The 26,750-nt window shown below is 43.5% G+C and overlaps 1 protein-coding gene across 1 annotated transcript in view; it reads right to left on the bottom strand.

Annotated features, from left to right (window-relative positions):
• The window catches only part of LOC116970861 (aminopeptidase Q-like), a 186,213-nt gene that overhangs the window by 43,660 nt on the left and 115,803 nt on the right, over positions 1–26,750 (bottom strand). Inside the window, exons 7-12 of the mRNA XM_033017459.1 lie at positions 23,182–23,295; positions 16,473–16,538; positions 16,244–16,309; positions 9,931–10,094; positions 8,412–8,488; positions 4,790–4,926 (exon numbers count right to left, since the gene is read on the bottom strand). Of these exons, the coding sequence (XP_032873350.1) occupies positions 4,790–4,926; positions 8,412–8,488; positions 9,931–10,094; positions 16,244–16,309; positions 16,473–16,538; positions 23,182–23,295 (624 nt within the window). The remainder of the gene's footprint in view (positions 1–4,789; positions 4,927–8,411; positions 8,489–9,930; positions 10,095–16,243; positions 16,310–16,472; positions 16,539–23,181; positions 23,296–26,750) is intronic.

Genomic DNA, 26,750 nt, shown 5'->3' with positions numbered 1-26,750 from the left:
TCCCTTAAGATTTGAACTACTGTAAACCATTTTTCCACACTGTACACATTGAATAGTACTTTCTTCCCTTATAATTAGTACAACATTTAGTAGATGCCATTTTGGGGCACGTTTTGTACAAAACTCCAAAGCAAATTGCTGCAACTGATCTTTGTAAGTACTGACTGGGCAGGATAAAAGCCAAAAGCTGAACAATTTCATGGGGAACACCTGATGATCATTACATATAAAACAGGAGATGTGGAGTCAGTATGGATAGAACTAAAGAATTGTGAGGGTAAAAAGACCCTAATGGGACTAATCTACAGGCCCCCAAACAGTAGCCTGGACATAGGGTGCAAGTTGAATCAGAAGTTAAAATTTGCATGTAGCAAAATTAATTCTGTGGTTGTTATGGGAGATTTCAACATGCAGGTAGACTGGGAAAACCAGGTTGGTACTGGACCCCAAGTAAAGGACTTTGTAGAGTGCCTTCGTGATGGATTCTTAGAACAGCTTGTATTGGAGCCTACCGGGGAGAAGGCAATTCTGGATTTAGTGTTATGTAATGAATCGGGTTTCATAAAGGACCTCGAGGTTAATGAGCCATTAGGAGGCAGTGACCATAACATGGTCAGGTTTAACCTACAATTGGAGAGGGAGAAGGGTAAATCGGAGGTGTCAGTCTTGCAATTGAATAAAGGGGACTATGGGGCCATGAGGGAGGAGCTGGCCAAAGTTGACTGGAAAGATACCCTAGCATGGGATGACAGTGGAACAAAAATGGCAGGTATTTCTAGGAATAATACAGAAGGTGCAGGATCAGTTCATTCTTAGGAGGAAGAAATATTCCAAGGAGAGAAAGGGACGACCATGGCTAACAAGGGACGTCAGGGACAGTATAAAAAATTAAAGCAAAGAAGTACAACATAGCAAAGATGAGCTGGAAGCAAGAGGATTGGGTAATGTTTAACGAACAACAGAAGATAACCAAAAACACAATACAGGAAGAAAAGATGAGGTACGAAGGTAAGCTAACCAAGAATATAAAGCAGGATTGTAAAAGCTTCTTTAGGTATGTGAAGAGGAAAAAAATAGTTAAGACCCCAGCTTGGTTGGACCCTTGAAGACCGAAAAAGGTGAATTTATTATGGGGAACAAGGAAATGGCAGAGGAGTTGAACAGGTACTTTGGATCTGTCTTCGCTAAGGAGGTCACAAGCAATCTTCTAGTGGCCAGAGGATCCGGGTGGACGGACGAACTGAAGGAAATCCACATTAGGCAGGAAATGGTGTTGGATAGACTGATGGGACTGAAGTCTGATAAATCCTCAACACTTGATGGTCTGCATCCCAAGGTACTTAAGGAAGTGGCTCTAGAAATCGTGGATGCATTGGTGATAATTTTCCAATGTACTATAGACTCAGGATCAGTTACTGTGGATTGGAGGGTAGCTAATGTTATCCCACTTTTTAAGAAAGGCGGGAGAGAGAAAACAGGGAATTATAGACCAGTTAGCCTGACGTCGGTGGTGGGGGAGATGCTGGAGTCAATTATAAAAGATGAGATAGCCGAACATTTGGATAGCAGTAACAGGATCAGTCTGAGTCAGCATGGATTTACGAAGGGGAAATCATGCTTGACTAATCTTCTGGAATTTTTTGAAGATGCAACCAGGAAAATGGACAAGGGAGAGCCAGTGGATGTAGTTTACCTGGACTTATAGAAAGCATTTGATAAGGACATAGGAGATTAGTGGGCAAAATTAGGGCACATGGTATTCGGGATAGAGTGCTGACATGGATAGTGAAGTGGTTGGCAGGCAGGAAACAAAGAGTGGGGATTAACGGGTCCCTTTCAGAATGGCAGGCAGTAGTGACTAGCGGGGTACCACAAGGCTCGGTGCTGGGACCGCAGCTATTTACAATATACATCAATGATTTGGATGAAGGGATTCAAAGTAACATTAGCAAATTTGCAGATGAAACAAAGCTGGGTGGTAGTGTGAACTGTGAGGAGGATGCTATGAGAATGCAGGGTGACTTGGACAGGTTGGGGGAGTGGGCAGATGCATGGCAGATGAAGTTTAATGCGGATAAATGTGAGGTTATCCACTTTGGTATAAAAAACAGGAAGGCAGATTACTATCTAAATGGCGTCAAGTTGGGAAAAGGGGACGTACAACGGGATCTGGGGATCCTTGTGCATCAGTCTGTGAAAGTAAGCATGCAGGTACAGCAGGCAGTGAAGAAAGCGAATGGCATGTTGGCCTTTATAACAAGAAGAATCGAATATAGGAGCAAAGGCGGTCCTTCCGCAGTTGTACAAAGCCCTTGTGAGACTACACCTGGGGTACTGTGTGCAATTTTGGTCCCCTAATTTGAGGAAGGACACTCTTGTTATTGAGGGAGTGCAGCATAGGTTTACAAGGTTAATTCCCAGGATGGCGGGACTGTCATTTGCTGAGAGAATGAAGCAGCTGGGCTTGTACACTCTGGAGTTTAGAAGGATGAGACGGACATCTCATTGAGACATTCTCTGCCTCAGAGGGCGGTGGAGGCAGGTTCGCTGGATGCTTTCAAGAACTAGCTAGATATGGCTCTTAAAAATAGCGGAGTCAAGAGATATGGGGAGAAGGCAGGAACGGGGTACTGATTGGGGATGATCAGCCATGATCACATTGAATGGCGGTGCTGGCTCGAAGGGCCGAATGGCCTATTCCTGCACCTATTGTCTATTGTAATTGTTTAGGAGTAAGCAAGAAGAACATTTTAGAGCATCCCTGATGGTCAAAGGTCACTGAAGACTGGAGATTTGTTACATTCCCCAGAAAGTTACATGGAACATTAAGAACATGGAACAGTACAGCAGCATAACAGGTCTTTTAGCCCACAATATCTGTGTCAAACATGATGCCAAGTTAATCTCTTCTACCTGCACATGATCCATATCCCTCCAATCGCTGCACATCCATATGCCTGTCTAAAAGCCTCATCACATGTGCTTCTGCCACAATCTCTCGCTGATCAATCCAGGTGCCAACCACTATCTGATTAAAAAGATTTGGCCCATACATCTCCATTAAACTTTCCTCCACTGATCTTAAAGCTATCCCCACTAGTCTTTGACATTTCTACCTTGCAGAAAGAAGTTCTGACTGTCTACCCTATCAATGTTTCTCATAATTTTACACACTTCTATCATGTCATCCCTCAAACTCTGAAGCTCCAGAGAAAACAATCCGCGTGTGTCCAACCTTTCCTTATAGATAATATCGTCTAATCCAAGCAGAATTCTGGTTAACCTCTTATGTATCATCTTCAAAGCCTCCACATCCTTCCTATAATGGTGCAACCAGCACTACGCACAATACTCCAAATGCAGACTAATCAAAGTTTTATAGAATTGGAACGACTTCCTGACTCTTATATTCAATGCTTTGAAGGATGAAGCTAAGCATACCATATGCCTTCTTTACCGCTTTATGTACTTGTGGTACCACTTTCAGAGAGCTGTGGACTTAGACCCCAGGATCCCAATGTACACCAATGCTGTTAACATTATGCATTCCTTTACAGTTGATCTCCGAAAGTGCAGCACTTCACACTTGCTCTAATTAAACTTCATCTGCCATTTCTTCGGCCATATCTGTAACTGATCTAAATCTCGCTGATAGCCTTTGACAGTTTCTTTCACTGTTTGCAACCTTTTGATGTCTGCAGATTTATTATCCAACCCGTCCACATTAATCTCCAGCGAGAGTTTTGACTGATTGGTTTGGTAGACAGTCACAGGATACAAATCAATGGGGTCACCAATAATTGCAATGGCTCTAGCCATTTTAGTCATGAGTTCCATATGTTCAACTAAACAATGAACCACACGAAGGACACAACTCCATTGAAGAGAAGGACATGCAGGCTCAGATATTATCTGACAGCTGTCGCATTTTTTTTTGTTTTATTTATTCATTCAGGGCATGTGGGTGTTGCAGATGACATTAACATTTATTACTTATCCCTAACTACCCTTAAATTAAGAGGCAGACAAGACTCAATCACATTGGTGCCAAGTCATATGTAGCCACAGTAAAGATAACAGATTCCCTCCCCTGAATGATGTTTGTGTAACAAGTGGGTTTTATAACAATCTGATGGTTTCTTGGTCGTAGTTAAAGGAACCAGAGTATGTTTTAAATTCCAGATTTTATTTGATTACATGGTTGAATTCCTCAGTTGCCGTGGTAGTATTGAACTCATCTCTGAAGTTTATTAGTCCAGCCGATGGGCCTGATACCCAACCTCTACTGTACCTTTCTGATATTCTTTTTACATTGTTGTAGTAGCAGAGATACAGAGTGGAAACAGGCCCTTCAACCCACCGAGTCCACACTGACCAACGATCACCCTGTACATTTGTTCTATCCTGCTCATTAGGGATGTTTTACAATTTCCAGAAGCCAGTTAACCTACATCGTTAGAGTGTGGGGAGGGGGGGGGGGGAACTGGAGCACCTGGTGAAAACCCACACGGGTTTATAGGACATTCAGGTGGCACATGATTTGCATAAGGATTTCATCAATTCTAATAAATTCCAGTGGAAGCATCAAAGTGGCATCAGGCCTGTACTATCAGTGCAGAGCTTCACACTCATAGCCTAGCAAGTGCTCTCAGATATCAACACTCCTGCAAGAAGTGCCTTGTTTTCACCTTTACTCATAGATTTCACAGAAAGGCAACATTCATAACATGGCATTCTGTGCCTGCATACAATATACTAAAGACGGACGGAAAAAAAGATTGTAACTTACAGATGGGTCATTATTTAATTGTAGACTGAGCCGATGCCAATTGGAATCATCATAGTTAACTCTATAGTAGGCAGATATATTGATATTTAGCAGGACCCATTCTTCATCAGTAGTACATTTCACTTCAGGAATTGTTTCTGTACGCAAGCACCAAGGAAGAATGTCAGCATTATAATTTCCGTTTGCTATAACTTACTTGAAAATAATTAGCATCGAGCATTTGAGCAAGTATGTCAATGTTCAGTTTGGAATCAATACCTTAGAAACTCATTTGTACATACATTCCCTGGTGTATGTTAAAGAGACTGTGATTTATGTACTAATGTGAGGAGTTTTGCACCGATGCATGCAGTTATTTCAATTGATTTGTAACGCATATTTGAACTGCTGGGCATGTCTTCCTGCTCTGCATTTCACAACTCAGACACATTTTTACCTTTGTACTTATTCTCAAACTGCTCCCTCCTCTCTCTGAATTTGTCCACCCTCGATTTTTCCAGCATCTGCAGTTCTTTCATAAACATTTTGTCTACTCCACTGCTAAATCTCCTCAAGGTATGCTTACATTAAAGATGTTTCCCTCCTCTCTCAAAACTTTGCTCCATAGATGCTGCCTCACCCGCTTAGTTTCCCCAGCATTTTTGTCTACCAAACTGCTCCCATTCACTCATTGACCAGATGATCTTGCTTACAGTTTATCCCCATGGTCACACTGCATTTACCCTATCAAGCATACTCCATCACCCGCTGCTACCCATCGCCCCCTCCCCATCTCCCTCAGCTTAATAGTGTCTAATGAAGGGCCTCTAACCTAAAACTTTAACTTGCTCGTCCCTCAGATCTGGCCCCACCTAGAGTCATGGAGTGATAGAGTGTGGAAACAGCACTTTGGCCCAACTTGCCCAGAGTGTCCAAGATGTCCCAGCTACACTAGTCCTACCTGCCCGCATTTGGTCAATCTCCCACTAAACCTGTCCCATCCACGTACTTGTCTAAACATTGGGATAGTCCCAGCCTCAACTACCTCCTCTGGCAACTTGTTCCATACACCCACCATCCTCTATGTGAAAAAGTTACTCCCCAGATTCCTATTAAATCTTTTCCCCTTCAACTTAAAACTATGTCCTCAAATCCTCGATTCACCTTCTCTGAGCAAGAGATTCTGTGCATCTTCCCGAGCTATTCCTCCCATGATCTTATACACCTCTATAAGATCACCCCACATCCTCCTGCGCTCCAAGGAATCCCAGCCTACTCAACCTCTCCCTATAGCTCAAACCCTCTACTCCTGGCAACATGCTTGTAAATCTTCTCTGTACCCTTTTCCAGTGTGACAACCTGCTGAGTATTGCCAGCGTTTTCAGTTTGTATCCACCTAGGATGTGTGGTTGAACATCAGAGAACTGGGATGCTCACTTCAGTGCCTTTCCAGCCATTCCTTGCATGAGGTAACCTGGCACTCTACTTCACGAGCAGTTCCTTTTGAGGATCCCCACTCATCAGAAAGTGCGTTGTCGAGTTCACGTGACTGCTGAAATTATGTGACCTTGCTGTGCGTACGATACCAAAGATCAGTGAACTGCCGCATTATCATGCATGGTTTCATGTCAATCCAGAATGAAAACCTTTCCCCTATGGACATGCCATCATGTGGTCCCTTGCATAATGCCTACTTCTGTGTATGTTTCTCAGTCGTGCTTATGAAAATTATTCCCAATCTCACTCCAAGAAAGAGAGTTTGTAGAATGCCTCCGAGATGGATTCTTTGAGCAGTTTGTAATGGAGCCGACCAGAGAAAAGGCAATTCTGGATTTAGTGTTGTCCAATGAACCAGATATGATAAGAGAACTCGAGGTAAAGGAACTGCTTGGAGGTAGTGATCATAATATGATTTGTTTTAATCTGCAATTTGAGAAGAAGAAGGTTAAATCAGAAGTGGCAGTGATGCAGTTGAACAAAGGGGACTATGAAGGCATGAGAGGGGAGCTGGCCAAGGTAGACTGGAAAGGGATCCGAGCAGGAATGACGGTGGAACAGCAATGGCAGGAATTTCTGGGCATAAGCCGGATGACGCAGGATCATTTCATTCCAAAAAGGAAGAAAGATTCTTAGGGGAGTAGGAGGCAACCGTGGCTGACAAGAGAAGTTAGGGATAGAATAAAACTAAAAGAACAAGTGTATAACACAGCAAAGAGTAGCCGGAAGCCAGAGGATTGGGAACATTTCAGAGGACAACAGAAGGAAACAAAACGGGCAATACAGGCTGAAAAGATGAAGTACGAAGGGAAGCTAGCCAGGAATATAAAGAAGGACAGTAAAAGCTTCTTTAGATATGTTAAGGGAAAAAGAGTAGCAAAGTCAAATGTGGGTCGCTTGAAGGCAGACACGGGTGAAATTATTATGGGCAACAAGGAAATGGCAGAAGAGTTGAATAGGTACTTCGGATCTGTCATAGAAACATAGAAACATAGAAAATAGGTGCAGGAGGAGGCCATTCAGCCCTTCGAGCCAGCACCGCCATTCATTGTGATCATGGCTGATCGTCCCCTATCAATAACCCGTGTCTGCTTTCTCCTCATATCCCTTGACTCCAATAGCCCCTAGAGCTCTATCTAAATCTCTCTTAAATCCATCCAGTGACTTGGCCTCCACTGCCCTCTGTACTAATGTGAGGGTTTTTGCACCTATGCATGCAGTTATTTCAATTGATTTGTAATGCATATTTGAACTGCTGGGCATGTCTTCCTGCTCAATATCTAACTACAATTTTTCTTAATGGCTCCCTTGCCTTCACTTACTCTCTGTTTCACGTCTCTTCCCTTCTTCAGTGTTTGGAGATAAGGGAAATGAGAGATATAGATGGTGATGTGGAGAGATAAAGAACAGCGTTTGAAAGATATGCAAAAAAGTAATGATGATAAAGGAAATAGGCCATTGTTAGCTGTTTGTCGGGTGAAAATTAGTCTAATGTGACTTGGGCGGGGGAGGGATAGAGAGAGAGGCATTTCATCTCATATTCGCTTGGGCTTGGTATGAATATTGATTTTTTTCACTTCAGGTAGCCCCGGCATTCCCTCTCTCTCTTTACTCCCCCCCCCCCCCCCCCCCCCCGCCCCCCACCCCCACCCAAGTCGTACTAGCTTCTCATTTTCACACTACAAACAGCTCTCTTATCCCTAACAAGTCTGAATAAGGGTCTCAACCCGTAAAGTCACCCATTCCTTCTCTCCAGAGTTGCTGCCTGTCCTGCTGAATTAATCCAGCTTTTTGTGTCTATCTTTGGTTTAAACCAGCATCTGCAGTTCCTTCTTACACAAACTACAAATCCATATGTCTTTGGGATGTTGGAGGCAACTGGAGCATTTGGAGAAAACCTACATGGTCACAGCAGAGAGAGCGTGCAAACCTCACACAGACAGCACCCGAGCTCAGGATTCAAACTGGGTCTTTGGCACCGTGAGGTAGGGCTCGACCAGCTGCACCACTGTGCCGCTGCTGTGCCCGCCACTGCGCTGTGCCACCCGTCTGGATAGCTATAATTTCCTAATTGTTTCTACAAAGAGCATAGACAAAGTTTAGCTCAAGATTCTATGAATACTCATCACATTATAAATATACCTACTATATTTTTCCTCAAGCCAAATAACTGGTTGTTTAGACCCATTCTTCGTCCAGTAAACTGGAATAAACCATGAGTTACTAAGGAAGAAATAACAGGATAATGATATAGATTAATCTTCTGAGCAATTATTACCATGTAAACACTTTATGTGCTGTAAATGCATTTACAAAACTTTTTTTAAGTTAAGGTAATTTGTCATTCCCCGTTAGTGAAGTTAACAAGCATAGGAAATAAACAGTTAGAGAAAAAATGTATTTGCATGATTAGTATTAAGTGCATGTGGAATATTAGTTGTCTGAACGTGGGTTTGTTGATGAGCTTCAGGCTCAGCAAAGGAATGAAGGAGCAATGTTCTGCCCATATTCATTCCTGTCAGCTGGATGGGATCTTGCCACGGTGGGCAAGAGTTGGTGAATGAGAGTCCAAATCAATGACAGATGAGAAGTTTGTAAGGAAGATGTTGCTGCCATTTAATGTCACCATGGCATTTCAATTTAAAACTGATGTACCAATGCTGGGTTAGGAATCAATACTGGCTCTGAATATACATTCAATAGCAAAACTGCCCGTACTAAACACTGACATCTGGATACTTTCTGCAACTGATTTTCCAAAGGAAATTAGTGATTCAGAGCCAGATGCATTCTCAGAAGCAAGGCAACGTGCCAAGAAACCATTGCATTTTGGGTGGGGCCAAAATAGGTGTTCTAAATCCCACCCATAAAGTAACAGGAAATAATTTTGGCAGCCTTCGGCAATAGCAAACTTTCAAACTCAGAATGCTTCAATCAAAAGCTATTAAAACCAATTCAATCATTAATATGAGTAATTTAAAGATATGTTTTAAATGTTAAAACTAAAATACTCAAAATCTTAAGGGATTTAATTACAATCTAAATTAACCAACACCCAAGATAGTTGCCTGCAGCCAGATATTAATGCTTGCAGCAAGATAATGATATCAATGGTACAGTAGGAGTGTTGGTGCCAAGTCTCACTTAGCTCAGGATATTTGTGCAAAATACACATGTAAGCCTGGTGTTCATTTCAGCAATTCTGGGTTCTCTTGCTCCATTTTCATGAAGAATTCACATTAAGGGAAATTCTTAAGAGAGGTTACAAGCAACTGAACACCATTCTGGGACTTTTGTGTTTGCCTGGTAATCTAGCAGTTGCTCACAATTACAACGTTTGCATTGGCAAATATGCCACATCTTGGTTAACAACAGTTCGCCTGCCTGTACTTGATACACAACACCATTTATACTGTAGATTTTGCAAGGACTTTACCAGTTAACCTTGCCAATTCATTATTCAATACATTTCAGATTGGAATGCTACTACCACCATTTATTATTTTAATAGATGTCAGTGAAATAAGAGACATCAAAGCGCTTCAAGAACAACTATCCTGGTGCTTGTTACAATGAGATTCAGGGTCATTTGAACCCTGACTTACTGACACATCACTGAGAACGAATAACTGGCAATACATTAGGAAGTAGAGTTTCATATGTACTTTGACACGATGATTTCCATTTCGTTGTTAACTATATCCTCCTGTGTTATGATGCCACTTGTTGTGTTAACTGTTATTAAGGGAAGTCCTTCCTGCTTTGCCCATGTGTCCAGGATGGATTTTACTGATGCTGGTAGTTTAATTGTATCTTGACTATCAATAGCCTAGTGAAGCAGAAGTTACAGATTAGTAATTTATTATTTTTATTTCAGCAGTGAACTTGATTCATGCTCAATAAATTCATAATCATCATGTTAGAATTTTAATCTTTTCAGATGGCTATCATTACATTTCATCCATATTATGCACAAAGACGCTGACCAAAGAAATGCTCAATGCTGAATAAATTCTAACTAACTATTAATCACTGGTTTGGATATTTATAATGCATTTATATTTAATTGGCAGAACAGAAAATGCAAACAATAAGTAAAATAATTGCCTGGTCATATGCAAATTATTAGCAAACCATAATACTGAATAAGAATGAATTCAAAACAAACTTTAAAAAAAAAGTTTTTGTCTGAATAATGGATTTGAAGGAAAAAAGACACTGAAGAAAGAAACCTGTCTGTAATAAAGATTAAAGTAACCTGCTCTTCATAAGAATATGGGATTTTAAATACATCCAAATGTTCCATAATGTTTTCATTTAAAGAAAAAGATGACATCGTCTTTGAAATGAAATGATAAAAACATTGGAATCTGCTTTTGATCCAGATGAGTGAGTGCAAATTAACATATCTCCACATTCATCTTTGTTGATCTCTCATGTTTTACTTCATTTAAGATAACACATTATTTTCTGCAATTGGAAAACTGGGCCAAATCTCTTTTGACTTTTGCCATTCATTCTGATTGGATGCACCAGAGTTCAACCACTTAAAATAAAAACAGAAAACGCTGGAAACAGTTAGCAGACCAGGCTGCATCTGTGATAAGAGAAACAGAACTAACATATCAGGTCAAAGCTTCTTTCTCAGAACTTTTAATCCATCTTATAAATGCATGCAAGTCCTGTATGTTGTGAAATATGGACGTCCGGGACTCTCATCAATTTGCATGCAGGGCAAATAGATCCACAGAGGATGCCATTTCTCTGGCTCTTCACACTGTCCTGGCTCAGCTGGAAAGACAGGGAACGTACGTGAGGATGATCTTCATAGACTATAGCTTTGCCTTCAATACGGTCATCCCCACCAAGCTCACCACCAAACTCCACCAGGTAGGCCTCAGCTCGCTGATATGCGATTGGATCCTGAATTTTCTGACGGAGCATCCGCAGGCAGTGAGACTGGGCCCGCGCCTGTCCTCCACTATCACCCTGAGCACCGGCACACCACAGGGCTGTGTCCTGAGCCCCATGCTCTACTCCCTCTTCACACACGACTGTGTTCCTGCATTCGACACCAACACCATCGTCAAGTTTGCAGACGGTAATTGGGCTGATCACCAACGGTGATGAAACAAAATACAGAGCGGAGGTGCAGAACCTGGCGGACTGGTGCTCACGTAACAACTTGTCACTAAACACTTCCAAGACCAAGGAGCTGATTATTGACTTCAGGAGGTCACATAATGGAGAATACGCCCCAATCTCCATCTACGGGGACAGTGTGGAGAGAGTGTCCAGCTTTATGTTTCTGGGCACTCACATCTCAGAGGACCTCACATGGTCCACCAACACCGCTGCGCTGGTCAAGAAGGCACAGCAACGACTGTTCTTCCTGAGAACATTAAAAAAGACTGGTCTGCCCCAACAACTGCTGACAACCTTCTACCGCTGCACCACAGAGAGCATATTAACGTATGGCATCTCTGTGTGGTATCTCAGCTGCACGGAGACAGAGAGGAAAGCTCTTCACCGCATCGTCCACAGGACGCAGAAGATTATTGGGACACCGCTAACATCCTTGGAGGGCATCTACCACACACGGTGCCTCAGGAAGGCCGTCAGCATCCATAAAGACTCCTCACACCCTTGTAACGAACTGTTCGAACTACTTCCCTCCGGCAGACTAACAAAGCCTTCTACACCCGCACCTCCAGACTCAGGAACAGCTTCATTCCCAGAGCTATAGCGGCTCTGAACCGGCCCGGTTGAATGCCCCCCACCCCCATGGACTGTCTCCCTCGGATGGTCACGTCGCACAGACACATCTGCACTTTAGTCTGTTTGAACTGTTTTGACTATTTTACTGTTTTGTTTTGTTTGTTTATTAGAATTAAGTACAAAACAGTGGTACCTTTGTTCAGGTGCCAAATATATGTTGACATGATACATTCTCTGTACAAATTCATTTTTTTTTTTTTTAAAGAAATAAATGAGAAAGCGAAAGATAATAAAGAGTAGAAGAATGTGTAGTGTGTATAAAAAAGAGATAGTGAGAAAGAAAAGTAAGAAAGAAAAAGGAGCAAGAGAGAGATTAGCAAATAGGAGATAGGAGATGAGTTTTTATATTGTTGACCATCTTTCACCCAGACCTGAAACAGTTGGTTTTTATGATTCTGATGCACCACATGAATCCAAGAAATCAATAAATGGAGACCAACTCGTTAAGAATTGGTCTGGTTTATCTATTAGGAGGAATCGCATTTCTTCAAGATGTGCTGTGTCCAACATATTTATAATCCACATTTTGAGCGTTGGTATGGTTGTATTTTTCCAAAATTTAAGTATAAGTTTTTTTGCTATTATTAACCCATAATTAAAAAATAAATTTTGGCATGTGTTTATTTTGTTCCCGTCTCCGGTTACTCCAAATATAATCAATTCAGTATTAGGTTCCATTTTTGTCTTGAATAGATTTGTGCATATATCAAAAATATCACACCAACATTTATGAAGTTTTATACAGGAAACAAAAGAGTGTGTAATATTGGCATTTTGAGATAGACATTTATCACAAATGGGAGAAATATTTGGATAAAATGTATTCGGCCTAGTTTTTGAGTAATATAGCCTATGTAGTATTTTGGATTGAATTAAGTTGTGTCTTACATTAATCGAACATTTATGTATATATATCTATTGACTATTTTACTGTTGTAATGTTCTTTTTACAAACCATGTTCTCGGGGTATCTAAATCTAAATTTTATCAGTTACTTAAGTTATGACATCGGATGGAAGCTGCATACCAAATCTCGTTGCACTTGTGCAATGACAGTAAAATATATGATGATTATTATTATTATTACTGACAAACTCAGAAGGCTCCACTGAGTCTAGCTGTGGAGTCCTGTCTTGTTGGCCCATCATTGTCCTGGGGTAATCACAACTAAGATTCAATACCTGTCATAATATCACAAACGCCACTGCTTTCATTGGGGATTTTAAGTCTAATGATTATGAGACAAAAGTAATTTTGTCAAATATTTTTTTCATCTCACTTTAATATTTTTAAATTATTAAATATTAATAAATATTACAGTATTGTTTTAACTTTCCTTTAAGAATTTTTAGTAAGTATTTACTTGTAATAGGTTGAATTAAATTGTTTTTACAGATTCTCCACGATTTTGAACACCCAACATGTACAGTTCACATACACGAACAAAACACGAGTAAAATATTCAATATCTAACTACAATTTTTCTTAGTGGCTCCATTGCCTTCTCTTACTCTCTGTTTCACGTCATTTCTCTCTGTGCAGTTCTGAACGACTAGTTTAGTTTAAAGACACAGCAAAGATAAAGAAACAGGTCCTTTGGGCCACCGAATCCACGCCAATCATTGATCACCCATTCTATTTTATCCCACGATCACATCCACTCCCTACATAAATACAGAGGCCAGTTAACCTACAAACCCGCACACATCTATGTCGATGTGGGAGGAAACCGGAGAATCCAGAGGAAACCCATTAGAGAATGTGCAAAGTCCACACAGACCACACCCAAGGTCAGGATTGAACCCGGGTCTCGCACACTATGAGGCAGCAGATCTACCAGCTGTCATTGTGACCCCACCACCCCCCTCCACAGAGTACATGGTTACTGAGTCTTTCCATTCTCTGTTGACTGTTGTGAAGATTCTGCCACTGACCTCATCTGTCAGAATGTTTACCATTTCCTACAACTCAATCCTCCAGGTTCCCATCTCTCTTGCTGCATCTGACCACACTGTACTGCATCACCGTCAGTAGTGTTAGGCTTCAAACATCCCTGGCTTGCAAGGTAGCACATTGGCATTCATGGTGGTGATCAATGGTGCATAACATGTTTCTGGTCATCCCATCTGTAAATTTCACTGGCACAAATATGATCTGCAAAGCACTTATGCTATTGCAAGCTTTCTAATAACTGAACTGAAAGACAGAGTGTACAATAAGGAACTGCAGATGCTGGTTTACCAAGCATAGACACAAATTGTTGGAGTAACTCAGCAGGTCAGACAGCATCTCTGGAGAATGTGGACAGGTGACATTTCGGGTCGGGACCCTTCTAATCTGATGAAAGGCCCTGACCCGAAACGTCACCTATCCATTTTGTCCAGGGATGCTGCCTGACCCATTGAGTTACTCCAACAACTTGTGTCCTAACCTAAAGCCAAATTGATTATCCTGAGCAGTATGGCATAGAGTGCACCAGCTTTGTAGGTGCACTTTAAATAAACAGAATTCCTTCCAATGGATTCTCTCAGGTCCCTCATTTCAGGCCTTCTTTTGAAAACCAGCATCTGCAGTTCCTTCTATCTCCTATCAATTTATCCATGTGAATTGTTCTATGTACCTCAGTAAAGGACCACTACAGATCATCTCCTACATGACCATGGACTTGTTTCCTGATTGAGTATTTTGCCTTCGCATCTTTTCTTTTTGCACAGTCTTTTTCTTTGTCATTGCTATGCATCATTTGTTTCCGTGTTTTGCCTGAGTCTATGAACCTGTGATGCTGTTGTAAGCAAGATTGTCAGTGTACCTGTACCTTAGTGGATATGGCGGTAAATTGATCTTGACTTAACTTCTTCAAGTATAATCCTTAGATTTATTTCCAACAGTGAATTAATTTTCTTTTGAGTCCATGTGATTCTTCACAAGGAAACATAGAAAATAGGTGCAGGAGTAGGCCATTCGGTCCTTTGAGCCTGCACCGCCATTCAATATGATCATGGCATATCATCCAACTCAGTATCCTGTACCTGCCTTCTCTCCATACCCCCTGATCCCTTTAGCCACAAGGGCCACATCTAACTCCCTCTTAAATATAACAAATGAACTGGCCTCAACTACATTCTGTGGCAGAGAATTCCAGAGATTCACCACTCTCTGTGTGAAAAATGTTTTTCTCATCTCAGTCCTAAAAGATTTCCTCTTTATCCTTATTGTTCTGGACTTCCCCAACACCAGGAACAATCTTCCTGCATCTAGCCTGTCCAACCCCTTAAGAATTTTGTAAGTTTCTATAAGATCCCCCCTCAATCTTCTAAATTCTAGGGAGTACAAGCTGAGTCTATCCAGTCTTTCTTCATATGAAAGTCCTGACATCCCAGGAATCAGTCTGGTGAACCTTCTCTGTACTCCCTCTATGGCAAGAATGTCCTTCCTCAGATTAGGAGACCAAAACTGTCCGCAATACTCCAGGTGTGGTCTCACCAAGACTCTGTACAACTGAAAAATAAGAAAAATAAGATTGTACATTCCACGTCTCCAGAATGACTATATGTCCACTGGAAGCTCAGCAGCAAATAGGGCGGCATGGTGGTGCAGTGGAAGAGTCACTGCCTTGCAGCTCCAGAGACACAGGATTGATCCTGATTAAGGGTGCTGTCTGTATGTAGTTTGTACATCCTATCTATGACCGCATGGGTTTTCTGCGGGTGCCCCAGTTTCCTCCCACATTCCAGACAGACAGGTTTGTAGGTTAATTGGCTTCGGTAAAACTGTAATATTGTCCCTAGTGTGGAGGATATTGCTAGTGTATAGGGTGATCGCTGGTCAGCATGGACTCGGTGGGCCGAATGGCCTGTTACCGTGCTGTATCACTAAACTAAATCCCCTGCCTCGTCACTTGGTTAGGAGAACAGGATGATACTTATATGCCTGCCATCATCTTGAAAAGGTGAGCAACCTGGAATATATGATTCTGACTTCAAACTTATTCAAACATTCCATTCACGTGTATTTTTTAAAGTCTGATTTCAATAAACTGGTTTACCTTTACAACATTCACACAGCAAACAATATCTGTTATAGCTCAAAAACTATGGAACAGAGAAAAAAAATCTAAAGTAGTTAAGTATTCAAAGGATGCTTAATATTTAAAACTGTTCCTTATCACATTACATCTATTGAAACTTGCGCAAAACTCACCATCTGCAAATGATTCCACATATCATCGGTCACAGTATTTGAATAAGAAAATGTCTTGAGGTATGACTGTAAGAAAAAGGAAAACGGAAGTTCTATACAAACAAATAAGCAACATCACTGGGAACAGAAACGCAAAGCCCAAAAAATGTTTAAATCACAATATGAAATGTAAACTCAATTAATAGAGAGATTACTGATACAGACCAGGGAAAAACCTTCATAAACTCACCCGGAGTCCTTTTGCAAGTAGCTCCTTTGTCATAATATGGGAAGCTATGGCGATAACATTCGCACCCTATGTGGAGAAAAATAAAATGTTTATTGATAGTCATAAAGCCATAAAGCATAGCCCTTCATTCAACTCATTCATGCCCCCCCTTAGATACTTCATCTGAGCTTGTCCCATTTCCCTTCAATTGGTCTATACCCTTCTAAACCTCTCCTATCCATGTATCAGTCCACATATCTTTAGTTTAGTTTACAATTGTCACGTGTACTGTGGTACAGTGAAAAACTTTCATTTGCATGCTATCCAGTCATAGAAAAGACAGTACATGAATCCAATCAAGACCATCACAGTGCTAGGATAAAGGATAAGGGCACAACATTGAGCGCAAGTTATAACATTGAAGTTTGATAAAGTTTGATTAAAGATAGTTCAAGGCCTCCAAAGTGGTAGATGGGAGATCAGAACCACACTCTAGTTGATGAGAGATCTGTTCAGTTGCCTGTTAACAGCCGGGAAGAAACTGTCCCTGAATCTGGTGGTGTGCGTTTTCAAACTTCTGCACCTTTTGCCTGGTGGCGTGACTGTCCGTAAATATTTAGCCCATGCAAATAGTTGGCCATGCGCCAACTCTCAGACACCTCCTACTACTTGGATCATGGCCCCACTGACGAGCACCAGGCCACTATCTCTAGCACCATCACTGAATTCATCAACTCCGGCTCCCTGCCCCCCCAAGCCTCCAAACTCATCGTTCCCCAGCCCCGCATGGCCCGATTTTATCTTCTCCCCAAAATCCACAAACCTGACTGTCCTGACAGACCCATTGTTTCTGCCTGTTCATGCCCTATCTTACTTATTTCCACATACCTTGACTCCATCCTATCCCCCCTGGTTAAATCCCTCCCTACCTATGTTCAAGACACCTCACACACTCTCCATCATCTCCAGGAATTCCATTCTCTCGGCCCCCATCCCCTCATCTTCACCATGGACATCCAGTCACTCTACACCTCCATCCCCCACCTGGAGGGTCTCAAAGCCCTCTGTTTCATCCTCGACCGGAGAACTAACCAATCCCCGTCTACTGATACTTTCCTCTGCCAAGCGGAACTGGTCCTTACCCTTAATAACTTTTTTTTTTACTCCTCCCATTTCCTCCAAATACAAGGCGTAGCTATGGACATGTGCATGGGCACTAGCTATGCCTGCCTCTTTGTAGGGTACGTCGACAATCCCTGTTCGAGACGTACCAGGGCTCCATCCCCGAACTCTATCTCCGCTACATCGACAACTGCATTGGTGCTACCTCCTGCACCCCCGCACAACTCATTGACTTCATCCATTTCACCACTAACTTCCATCCGGCACTCACGTCGCAGCGGCCTCTGCAGTCCATCTGTCTTTTTTTATTTTTTTTGTCTCGTTTGAATGTAGTTATAGTGGGTTTTTTAAACTGGGTATGTGTGTGGGGGGCGGGGGGTGGGTGGGGGGGGGGTCGGGAAACTTTTAAAATCTTCTCCCTGTACGGAGAACCCGACCTTTTCTCTGTCGGGTCTCCGTTGTCTTGGGGCCTAGCACCGTGGAGCGGCCTACAACCGGAACGACCTGGGGTTCCAGTCGCGGAGCCTGTGGACCACTCACCATTGCGGAGCTGGCCGAGTTCGGAACGGGAGGAGCTGTGGTGGCGCGCTGCTGTGGCCCAACCCCGGAGATTCGGAGGTTCCAGCCGCAGGTCTGGTGGATGGTGACCGGGAGCCCGCGGGTCCCTGGTGGGAGACCGCTTTTCAGGGCTTCCGCAACGGCGACTTATCCCGCCCAAGTTGCGGGGTTGAAAATGACCTGGAGCGGGGCCTTAGATCGCCCAGCGCGGCTTTAAATGGCCGCGGGACTTGCTAGCGCCAGCCGGGGGCTCCAACACCAAGACTCGGAGCGCGGCCTTGCATCGCCCGGCGCGGCCTTAATGGCCGCGGGACACTTACCATCGCCCGCTGGAGGCTTTGACTCTGACATCGGGAGGAGAATGGGGAGTGTAGGGAGAAATAAGACTTTGCCTTCCATCACAGTGAGGAGGAGCTGCGCTGTGTAAATTGTGTTGTGTCTTGGTTCTTCTACTTGTGTGTATGACTGCAGAAACCAAATTTCATTTGAACCTCAATGAGGTTCAAATGACAACAAATAAATTGTATCATTGTATCATCATTGTATTGTAAATACACCTGGACCATTTCCGACATTTCCTTACTATTTCTGGCCCTCACTATCTCCATCGCAGGTGATAGACTTCTGACCATCATCCATTATAAACCCACTGATTCCCATGGCTATCTGGACTATACTTCTTCCCACCCTGCTTCCTGTAAGGACTCCATCCCTTACTCCCAATTCCCCCATCTACGCTGCATCTGCTCCCAGGATGAGGTGTTCCACACCAAGGCATCGGATATGTCCTCATTCTTCAAGGAACAGGGGTTCCCCTCTTCTACCATAGATGAGGCTCTCACCAGGGTCTCTTCCATACCCTGTCACACAGCTCTGTCTCCCCATCCCCCCATTCATAACAAGGGCAGAGTCCCCCTAGTCTTCATCTTCCACCCCACCAGCCGTCACGTACAACAAATAATCCTCCGTCATTTTCGCCACCTCCAACATGACCCCACCACTCGCCACATCTTCCCATCTCCGCCCCTGTCCACTTTCCGCAGAGACCGCTCCCTCCGTAACTCCCTGGTCCATTCGTCCCTTCCCACCCGACCACCCCCTCTCCGGGCACTTTCCCTTGCAACCGCAGGAAATGCTACACTTGTCGCTTTACCTCCCCCCCTGACTCCATTCATGGACCCAAGCAGTCTTTCCAGGTGCAACAGAGGTTCACCTGTACCTCCACCAACCTCATCTATTGCGTCCGCTGCTCTAGATGTCAGATGATCTACATCGGTGAGACCAAGCGTAGGTTTGGCGATCGCTTCACCGAACACCTCCGCTCGGTTCGCAATAACCAACCTGATCTCCCGGTGGCTCAGCACTTCAACTCCCCCTTCTTGTTGATATTATAGTTATTATTTTTTTAAATTATATCATAAAGATGGTCCCTGCAGCTAATGATTTAACATCATTATCAGATCACGGAAGGCTTATTCACTGTAAACATAGCATAAATATTAATGTTCAGAATAAAAGATATCTCAAGGTGCATGATTCAAATCTACTCCCAAAAGATGACATGAAATTCTCTTCATATTATTATTGGAAGAGTTTCATATGATTGGATTTGTGGCAATCTCTGTTCATTTTGAGGGCAACAGCCTTTCGTTTAAAAATTACAGTAATTTATTGTATCAGATAACACCATTAGCTAGCTGGCAGTGCCAGATAGAACCATCAGCTGGGTGTGATGCCTGAATGTGTTCCCTCACACTTTTACCACGCAGTTTATTCTCCACTTATTACTTATCACTTTAGTAAATGTAGCCAAACTGAACACAAGGTAAACACAAAACCTTAATGGCGAGTTCTCACGGTGCGACCTGAAGCAAGATGTCACCCGAGTGAAGTGGTCGTGGTCCAGCACGAGTTCCGCACGATAAAGTGTTCCCACGATAAAGAGTTCCCACGGTACTCGGCAATTCTGTCATTTGTGCGACTGACTTGTCCGTCTCCCGATCTTTCCCGTTAATCGTGAATGAACATCGTGGACTGTAGTGTAGTTAATCACGTGGCACAAATGATGTCACTTTTTTTTCACACGCTATATAAATATCCTCCGTTCGTAGAATTGTCTCATTTGCAGACATGCCTATACAAAGTTGGTTCGAGTACAGGCTGGTTGTTATTTTCATTGACGTGCTGTATGCATTAGCGCAACATGTGCATCGAAAACGCTTGCGTGAAGGCAGAAGGGTGAGATTAATTAAAAAGATAATTAAGAGGAAGTCTCACTGGGTTAAGCCCATGTTTCAACGGAGACCTCAATTAGGACAATATGAGCAACTGCTTAATGTGCTGTGCGAAGAGGATAAAAGTGCATTCAAAAACTTTGTCAGAATTTCACCCGAGCTCTTTAATGAGTTAAAGAATAATTTGGGACCTCATGCATAATTTATTTTATGGCTCTAAAAGAGATATGATTCCCACTTCAAACGAAGAGGGTGTAAAAGCTGTCTGCCACTACTTTTACATTGCAGCTGCAGGGAACAGACAGACTTATAAGATAAATTAAAGGTGACTGCAAAAACAGCACTTTTACATCTGTAGCATTGTATGTTTTAAAATCATGGATAACATTAAATTGTTCTCCTGTACATAAACTAATATATTGTTATAGTTACTCACATGAGCACCGGGGATACTCAGCAGCCTTCGTCTCCAGCAGGTTGCGCTTTCTCTCCCTATTTCTATAATCCTCTCTGGATTTGTCATAGAGAATCTCATTGAATTGGTACCACTCCACCAGTTCCCCCTCTTGTTCCCTGTTGAAGTTATATGGCTTTACCTTCTGCCATCTAACCTTTATGTTCTCGTCTGCTGAGAATATTGTGGAGGCAACAGCTACTGGGGAGGCAATCTCAAATCCACCTTGATCACCCTCTCCCTGCTCCAAGGAGCCCACAGGCAGTGGTATCTCTGGCATCTCCTCTTGCCTCTCCACCTGTCTCTCTTGCTGAGTTTCCTCCTCATTTACCTGCATGGCTAAAAACTTTCCGACTTTCTTTGACCCCTTTCTTTGCGATTTTCTGAGAGGCATCTCTGCAAGTCTTACTATGAAAAAGATTCTCAAACAATGACAATTAGGTGGGACGTCCTCGATGGACACATGGTCCATTGGCGATATTGAGACCACCTCTTTTACTCACCTTATGTCCCTTCTGTCCAGCTTCCGGGTTTACCGTTCGCAGGAGTTCCCACGGTATTCGCAAGTGTCATTACGGATATCGCACGGATATCGCACTGGCATCTGCGTCCATACAATGTTGCAACGCTGCTCAAGACACTCTTGGAGAAATTCAAAAATGTTTGAATTTTCTCCCGACCTTACCAAGTCACACGACTACCTGCCGTTAGCGCCACGGAGGTCCTCGGTGGTCCACGAATGCCGTACTGCTATCGCAGAAGGTTCCCACGATGTTAAATCTTGTTAGGTCTTGCATCAGGTCGCACAATGAGAAAGCCCTTTAAGAGTTCATCTGTGCATAAATGTGTGAAATAGTTTATCTCACTGTTGTTTGTGAGTTATTTTTTTCTGTCCATCTCTCTGGAAAGTGTTGGTTTATTATTTACACGCGTACCGAAATACAGTGAAAATCTTCACTTTGTAGGTAAATTATACCAAAAGTGCTGGAGTTGCTCAATGGATCAGGCAGCATGTCTGGAGAACATGGAGAGGTGATGTTTCAGATCACGATCCTTTTTCAGAAAACCAGCATCTGCAATTCCTTGTTTTTAAATTTATACTAAACATGAGTGCAATCAAAACATACACGAGGACAACAGAATGCAGAATATAGTGTTGCAGCTGCAGTTACAGTATAGTTACAATTACAACCACATTCTTAAATCTTGAATCTAATGGTCAATGCTTTCAAGCTTTTGTATCTTCTGCCCACTGGAGAGGTGAGAAGAGAGGATGACTGGGGTGTGAGTGGCACTTGATTATGTTGTCTCTATACCCCATAACTCTGCTCTCACTCCCCATCCCCACACTCGTAACAAGGTCACAGTCCCCCTTGTTCTCACCTTCCACCCTATCAGCAGTCACATACAACAAATAATCGTCCGACATTTTTGCCACCTCCAACGGGATCCCACCACTGGCCACATCTTCCCATCTCCTCCCCTGTTGGCTTTCCGCAGAGACCGCTCCCTCCGTGACTCCCTGGCCAGTGTGTCCCTTCCCACCCAAACCACCCCCTCTCCTGGAACTTTCCCTTGCAACCGCAGGAAATGGTGCACTTGTCGCTTTACCTCCCTCCTTGACTCCATCCAAGGCGCAAAGCAGCCTTTCCAGGTCCGGCAGATGTTCAAATGCACCTCCTCCAACCTCATCTATTGCAACTGCTGCTCTACATGTCAGCTGCTCTACATCGGTGAGACCAAGCGGAGGCTTAGCGATCGCTTCGCAGGGTTCGCAATAACCATCCTGATCTCCGAGTGGCTCAGCACTTCAACTCCCCCTCCCATTCCAAATCTGACCTTTCTGTCCTGGGCCTCCTCCATGGCCAGAGAGAGGACCACCATAAATTGGAGGAGCAGAGCCTCATATTTCACTTGAGTAGTTTACCCCCCAGCGGTATGAACATTGATTTCTCCAATTTTAGGTAGTTCCTGCTTTCTCCTTCTTTCCCCTCCCCTCCCCAGCTCTCCCACAGCCCACTGTCTCCCCCTCTTCCTTCTTCTTCCCACCACCCCCCCCCCCCCACCCGTGCATCAGTCTGAAGAAGTGTCTCAACCCGAAACGTCGCTTATTTCCTTCGCACCATTGATGCTGCCTCACCTGCTGAGTTTCTCCAGCATTTTTGTCTACCTTAAACACTTCTCACAAACTAATCGGTTTTCATCCTTTACTCAACAAATAGCCACATAGGAAACTCCTCGGAAAATTAATTCTCATTGGATTATAAAAATGTAACTGTACCTCCATACATTTGGATTTCTTCGAAGACTCATAAACAAGCTGAAATCCAGTTGTGATTTGATCATTTGAATTGAAATTTACCTTGTTGTAAGTAACGCCGCTGAACATTAGGTCAATTTCCTCTGGTGTTCTTACACACTCTTCCTTCTCAGCCACAGGGTGCGAGTTAGGAAAATCTTCAGTTAATATTATGTTCTGTAATACAGGAATTGGTGTATTTTGAGTAACATCAACAAGTAGATCACTGCGTTCCTTTATCTATGTATTCCAGTCTTTCCCCAATTCCAATTTTTAAGTGTGTTATTTGGCATATGGCAAATGTGGCACATTTAAAACGATTCTCACAATGCTGTACTTTCCCTTTCTCCTGAAATACTTCTTATCATTTCTTTTCTAATATCACAGTTTTGGAACAGGCACTTAATGGCTTCTCCAAGTGTAGAAAAACAAGCCAATTGTAACACACTTCCGAGGAAGGAATGTTAACTCATCTTCCCCAATAACCACAAATCCCATCTTAGACCATTAATTTCCTTTGTATTAAATGAGTTTCTGTTACAGTGAGTTTGCTTCCAATTCCACCACTCTTATCCTGATTTAATTATTCTATGATTTATCATAGACATAAGTCACATAATCATTGTTACATAACCATGCCTGGTACATGCTAGAATTGTAAAGCACAAAATTGAGTATTTATTTAATAGACAATAGACAATAGGTGCAGGAGTAGGCCATTTGGCCCTTCGAGCCAGCACTGCCATTCAATGTGATCATGGCTGATCATCCCCAATCAGTACCCCGTTCCTGCCTTCTCCCCATATCCCCTGACTCTGCAATTTTTAAGATCCCTATCTAGCTCTCTCTTGAAAGCATCCAGAGAACCTGCCTTCACCGCCCTCTGAGGCAGAGAATTGCACAGACTCACTACTCTCTGTGAGAAAAAATGTTTCCTCGTCTCCGTTCTAAATGGCTACTCCTTGTTCTTAACCTGTGACCCCTAGTTCTGGACTCCCCCTACATCGGGAACATGTTTCCTGCCTCTAGTGTGCCCAAGCCCTTAACAATCTTATATGTTTCAATAAGATATCCTCTCATCCTTCTAAATTCCAGAGTGTACAAGCCCAGCTGCTCCATTCTCTCAGCAAATGACAGTGCCGCCATCCCGGATATTAACCTTGTAAACCTACGCTGCGCTCCCTCAATAGCAAAAATGTCCTTTTGGGGACCAAAACTGCACACACTGCACACAATGCTCCAGGTGTGGTCTCACTAGGGCCCTGTACAACTGCAGAATGACCTCTTTGCTCCTATATTCGATTCCTCTTGTTATAAAGGCCAACATGTCATTCGCTTTCTTCACTGCCTTCTGTACCTGCATGCTTACTTTCATAGACTGATGTAAAAGGACCCCCAGATCCCGTTGTACTTCCCCTTTTCCCAACTTGACGCCATTTAGCCATTTAGATAGTAATCTGCCTTCCTGTTTTTGCAACCAAAGTGGATAACATCACATTTATCTGCATTAAACTTCATCTGTCATGCATCTGCCCACTCCCCCAACCTGTCCAAATCACCCTGCATTTTCATAGCATCCTCCTCACAGTTCACACTGCCACCCAACTTTGAGTCATCTGCAAATTTGCTAACGTTACTTTGAATCGCTTCATCCAAATCATTGATGTATATTGTAAATAGCTGCGATCCCAGCACCTTGCGGTACCCCACTAGTCACTGCCTGCCATTTTGAAAGGGACCCGTTAATCCTTACTCTTTCTTTCCTGTCTGCCAACCACTTCTCTATCCATGTCAGCACTCTACCCCCAATACCATGTGCCCGAAATTTGCCCTAAATTTGCTCCTATGTGGGACCTTATTAAATGCTTTCAGAAAGTCCAGGTACACTACATCCACTGGCTCTCCCTTGTCCATTTTCCGAGTTACATTTTCAAAAAATTCCAGAAGATTAGTCAAGCATGATTTCCCCTTTGTAAATCCAAGCTGACTCGGACCGGTCCTGTTACTGCTATCCAAATGTGTGGCTATCTCATCTTTTATAATTGACTCCAGCATCATAAAAGTCAGAGGAGGAGGAGCCATCTTGGTGAACGGCTGCTAGCAGCAGCCGTCCGTCTTAAATTCGTTTTTTTTTTAGTTTTTAGTGAGTCCTGTTTTATTGTTTGTAGGGGATATGGTCTTTTAATGTGGGGGGGTAGGTGTTACTTTATTTATAGGTCCCTACCTGGTCGGTGTGGCAGCCTTTTTTCCGGGCTGCCCGTCGACCCGTCGTCGTGGCCTACCAGCGGGCTTGGAGCGCCGTTTCTTGGCGGGAACCACCCAGCACCTCGGCCTGCGTGGCGGCACTGCATTGGAGCGCTGGAGCGGAGCGGAGCGGGCGATGCCTTGCCTGGGTCGCCGCGCTGGAGCTCTGGCGAGCTGGACCGCCGTAAGCAACATCTCCGGGCTGCGGGTTTGCGGAGCGGAGAGGCGGCGTGCGGAGAGACGGCGTGCGTAGAGGCGGCAAGGCGGCAGTGAGGAGAGCGGGGCGCCGACTTTTTCATCTGGAGCCTAGGAGCGCCAAACCGGCGCGGCCTTGTCGGCTTCGGCAGCCGCGGGCTCCAACCAAGAAGCGGCCGTTCCAAGTGGCCCAGCCGCCGAAAGGACTCTCCCGACGCCGGGGCAAGACCACCCGGTGAGAACGGCCAGGGACATCGGGCCTCCGTAGAGGCAACTGCGGTGGCCCCAATAGGCCTGACTTTGGGGTGAACATGGGGTGGGGACTGGACATTGTGCCTTCCTCCACAGTGCTATCCACTGTGGGGGGATGATTTTTTTTTGTCTAACTGTAGTCTTGTAGGTCTGTGTCCAAGATGGCTGCCGTGAAGAGAGAGTGGACGCTGGCATGATTTGGTTGCCGCTGCTCTCTCTTCACACTGTGTTTCTGATTTTCTGTTTTTGGATTGAATTCTGTTTTTAATTTGTGTCATTGTGATGTCTTTAATTACTTGTTTTACTCCGATTATATGTTTTTATTCCGATTACTATGTAAGGTGTCCTTGAGATTTTGTATGAAAGGCGCCCATTAAATATAAAATTTATTATTATTATTATTATCTTCCCCACCACTGATGTCAGGCTAACTGGTCTATAATTCCCCGTTTTCTCTCTCCCGCCTTTCTTAAAAAGTGGGTTAACATTAGCTACCCTCCAATCCACAGGAACTGATCCTGAGTCTATAGAACATTGGAAAATTATCACCAATGCATCCACGATTTCTAGAGCCACTTCCTTAAGTACCCTGGGATACAGACCATCAGGCCCTGGGGATTTATCAACCTTCAGTCCCATCAGTCTATCCAACACCATTTCCTGCCTAATGCGGATTACCTTCAATTCCTCTGTCACCCCAGATCCTCTGGCCACTATTATATCATTTGCACGTTCATTTAGTTTAGTTTTGAGGTACAGCAAGGAAAAAGGGCCTTTGGCCCACTGAGTCCACACTGACCATTGATCACCTGTTCATACTAATTCTGTTATTCCACTTTCTTATTCTCTCCCTACACAACAGAAGCAATTATACAGAGGCCAATTAGTCTAAAAAGCCGCCAGTCTTTGGGATGGGGGATGAACTAGAGCACCATGTGATC

The sequence above is a fragment of the Amblyraja radiata genome, chromosome 3 (assembly GCF_010909765.2).
Source record: "Amblyraja radiata isolate CabotCenter1 chromosome 3, sAmbRad1.1.pri, whole genome shotgun sequence".
NCBI lineage: Eukaryota > Metazoa > Chordata > Chondrichthyes > Rajiformes > Rajidae > Amblyraja > Amblyraja radiata.
This window is presented reverse-complemented; position numbering and strand designations above follow the sequence as displayed.